General features: G+C 40.6%; 1 protein-coding gene across 1 annotated transcript in view; it reads right to left on the bottom strand.

Moving 5' to 3' along the window:
• Nucleotides 1–3,255, bottom strand: part of dhrs12la (dehydrogenase/reductase 12-like a) — a 40,551-nt gene that overhangs the window by 18,082 nt on the left and 19,214 nt on the right. The window contains exons 3-4 of the mRNA XM_014026329.1: nt 2,013–2,095; nt 1,789–1,884 (exon numbers count right to left, since the gene is read on the bottom strand). Coding sequence (XP_013881783.1) covers nt 1,789–1,884; nt 2,013–2,095 — 179 coding nt within the window. The remainder of the gene's footprint in view (nt 1–1,788; nt 1,885–2,012; nt 2,096–3,255) is intronic.

Genomic DNA, 3,255 nt, shown 5'->3' with positions numbered 1-3,255 from the left:
TCACTGATCACATGACTTTTACCAAACGAATCAAGCTCCGACACAGTGCTTCTGAAACAGTGTGTTGTTGTTTTTTTCAATACATGCGCCGAAGCTTCAGCTTCAAACTGCCCATCACTACCTCCTGCCTTCTGCTCTCACGGTAACAACCTTTTTTCTGTCCTTTGGATTTTTGTCTCTCGCCTGCTCCCTGAACGGCACCACACCACATCGGACCTCTCGGATCTCGACCTCGGAACGCTTCTCTGGATCATCGGCTCAGTCATTTCCCTCAAACTTGGTAACTACCTCTGACCACCTGTGCATGACCCTTGCCCTGTTTCTGACCACGAGTAAGTCCAGCGATCCACTTGCTCCTCCCGACAACACAGCCCGGAACCAAAGCACTTCTGCTGTTGTTTCTACCCGGTCCTCATTTCAGCAAGAAAGGTTGGTGGTCTTTTATTCTCACAAATTATATCGTGTTCCTGACCCAACCTAACCTTGATATTCTGTGTCCAGAACTGACGACCCCGGGTTCCGGTCCCAGCCTTCCAGCCAAACTTTCTAACAATAAACTTGTTAAAACTTTGACATTGTTCGGTATTCATTCAGAGCTCAAAACACGATCCGTAACAAAAATAGCACATTTCCTTGGTTAACAGAAATATCAGAACTTTCTTTTACAACTCTTTCATCCATCCACTTTTCTTCTACTTATCCGGGGTCGTGTCTTGGGGGCAGCAGCCTAAGCAGAGAGACCCAGACTTCCCTCTCCCCAGCCACTTGGACCAGCTCCTCTGGGGGAATCCCAAGGAGTTCCCAGATCAGCTGAGAAACATAGTCCCTCCAGTGTGTCCTGGGTCTTCCTCTGGGTCTCCTCCCAGTGGGACATGCCCAGAACACCTCACCAGGGAGGCATCCTGACCAGATGAACCACCTCAACTGGCTCCTCTCGACATGGGAGGAGCAGCGGCTCTGCTCTGAGTCCCTCCCGGATGACCGAGCTTCTCACCCTATCTCTAAGATACGTGTCAAACTCAAGGTCCGCTGGCCAAATGTGGCCCGCAGGTGACTCCCGCCTCTCATGGGCCTTTTTATTTTTTTACTTAATATGAAAATGGTTTCTTATTGACGGTAAACTTTAAATTTATGATTGAATGCAACAAAATAAACAAATTTAAAAGGTGAAAGATAACTATTTGTCCTGCCTCAGAGCTGTTGACTTTAAGTAACTGAGCAATTTAGTTGGATAGTACAGTATTGTCTCAAAATAAGCTGCTTTAAAGTCAGCATCCACCATATCTCCCATAATGCAAGTTGACCATCCATGAGAATTCCCTGTCTAAAAGTGGGAGACTTAAGAATTCAAGATGGCAGCTACTCACTAGAAACTCYTGAGTAAAATTCTGTTTTAATTTTAATATTATTTCTGTATTTATTTCAGATTTAGTCAGTCATACACTTTGTTAAAACACTGTTTGGTCAAAGTTAAACATGAAAGTTAATAACAACTGGCCCTTCGAGGGCCACCACAACACTCAAGTGGCCCTCGGTGAAAATGAGTGTGTCACCCCTGATCTAAAAGAGAGCCCAGACTGAACTCTTACATCATCGACTGAAAATGAGCATCCAGACGACCGTGCTGTTTGTGATGATTCTGTTTGTGACCAGTGTGAGGACTTATCAGCATTTCTACCTCGCAGATTCTCCTCGACTTTCAACACTGTGAGAAAACATCGTCTCATTGGAGCAGAGTGAACTCTTTACTGAACCAAACGTCAGCACAAGGTCTTCCGACTTTCTTACCAGCACATTGAGGGTCTTAAACTTCTTCTTGAAGTTCTCAGCAAACTCCCAGACCTTCTTAGTCTCAGATAAATCCAGGATGTGGACGTAGATCTCCTGAAATCACATTCATTATTTATTTAGTCATTTATAGTCACGGGAAATATCACATCTAAAGATCAAGAGTCGATCTGAAGGTTGGCTGTGTCAACATTTCTGTCTGAACAGAGCAAGGCGCACTGTACTTTATTTCCCGTCTCTTTGACGATATCCGCCCTCGCCTCCTCAGCCTTGTCCCTGTTCCTGCACACCATGTGGATCGTTCCTCCTGTGACAAAGATCAAATTTCTATTAAACGCATCTGAAAACAAGATGAAAGAGGAATATTGAATGTTTACAGTACATGTTCAGAGAATTGCTCTTGTGTGAAATCACTTTAGTGTGAGATTATTTTTCAAGCTGATTAGCATTAGAAGCAATAAAAAGTGAAAATCAATATAATCAAGAGTTAAACTGAAAGTCAGACACAAAATTCATAGAATCCCAGCAGCAGAAATGAACGATTAGTGACACACAAGTCAGAAAATGTGTTTCCTGAAGCAAACAGAGTCCACCTGCTTACATCCAATTAGCCTGACTGCATGCACAAAAAAAAACCCCGTTTCAGAGCCATGGGCTGCGTAAATCTGCCTGAGTCTTCACAATGATGAGAGCAGGAAACACAGAAACCAAAGAAGAGTCAGAGGGGGAGAAAATATTAAAATATAAAGAAGGAGCCCTCCAGAAGTGTTGCAGTCATACAACTCCAAGATACACACTGGCTCCAGATTGGATACAACACAGACATCAGACAGTGGGAAACATTAAATATGTTATCTTGAACTTTACAGAAAACACCCCCAACAAATTTTCTTATTTCTTACTGCATGTATAAAGAACTGCAACAAGACTATAATCCAATTAAACTCAGGTTTTACAGGTTTCTCTCTGTGTACACACTTTCACAGCTAATTATCTGTTCATATTTGACATGACTGCTTTATGACGGTGTATTAGGGCCATACGAGATTTTTTTATTATTATTACGAGATTAAAGTCATAATTTTAAGAGAATAAACTCATAATATTACGAGAATAAAGTTGTAAATTTATGAGAATAAAGTCGTAAAATTACGAAATTAAAGTAGTAATATTACGACTTTAATCTCGTAATATTACTACTTTAATCTCGTAATATTACTACTTTAATCTCGTAATATTACTACTTTAATCTCGTAATATTACGAGATTAAAGTAGTAATATTACGAGATTAAAGTAGTAATATTACGAGATTAAAGTAGTAATATTACGAGATTAAAGTCGTAATATTACGAGTTTAAAGTCGTAATATTAGGAGATTAAAGTCATAATATTATGAGAAAAAGTCATTATATTGTAGCTTTTACACGAAAAAAGCATGCAGTTACCACTGCATTAAAATGAGGAAT

This window comes from Austrofundulus limnaeus, unplaced genomic scaffold, assembly GCF_001266775.1.
Source record: "Austrofundulus limnaeus strain Quisiro unplaced genomic scaffold, Austrofundulus_limnaeus-1.0 Scaffold543, whole genome shotgun sequence".
In the NCBI taxonomy this organism is placed as follows: Eukaryota; Metazoa; Chordata; class Actinopteri; order Cyprinodontiformes; family Rivulidae; genus Austrofundulus; species Austrofundulus limnaeus.
The sequence above is the reverse complement of the archived record's forward strand: the minus strand, read 5'-3'. Positions and strand labels throughout refer to the sequence as shown.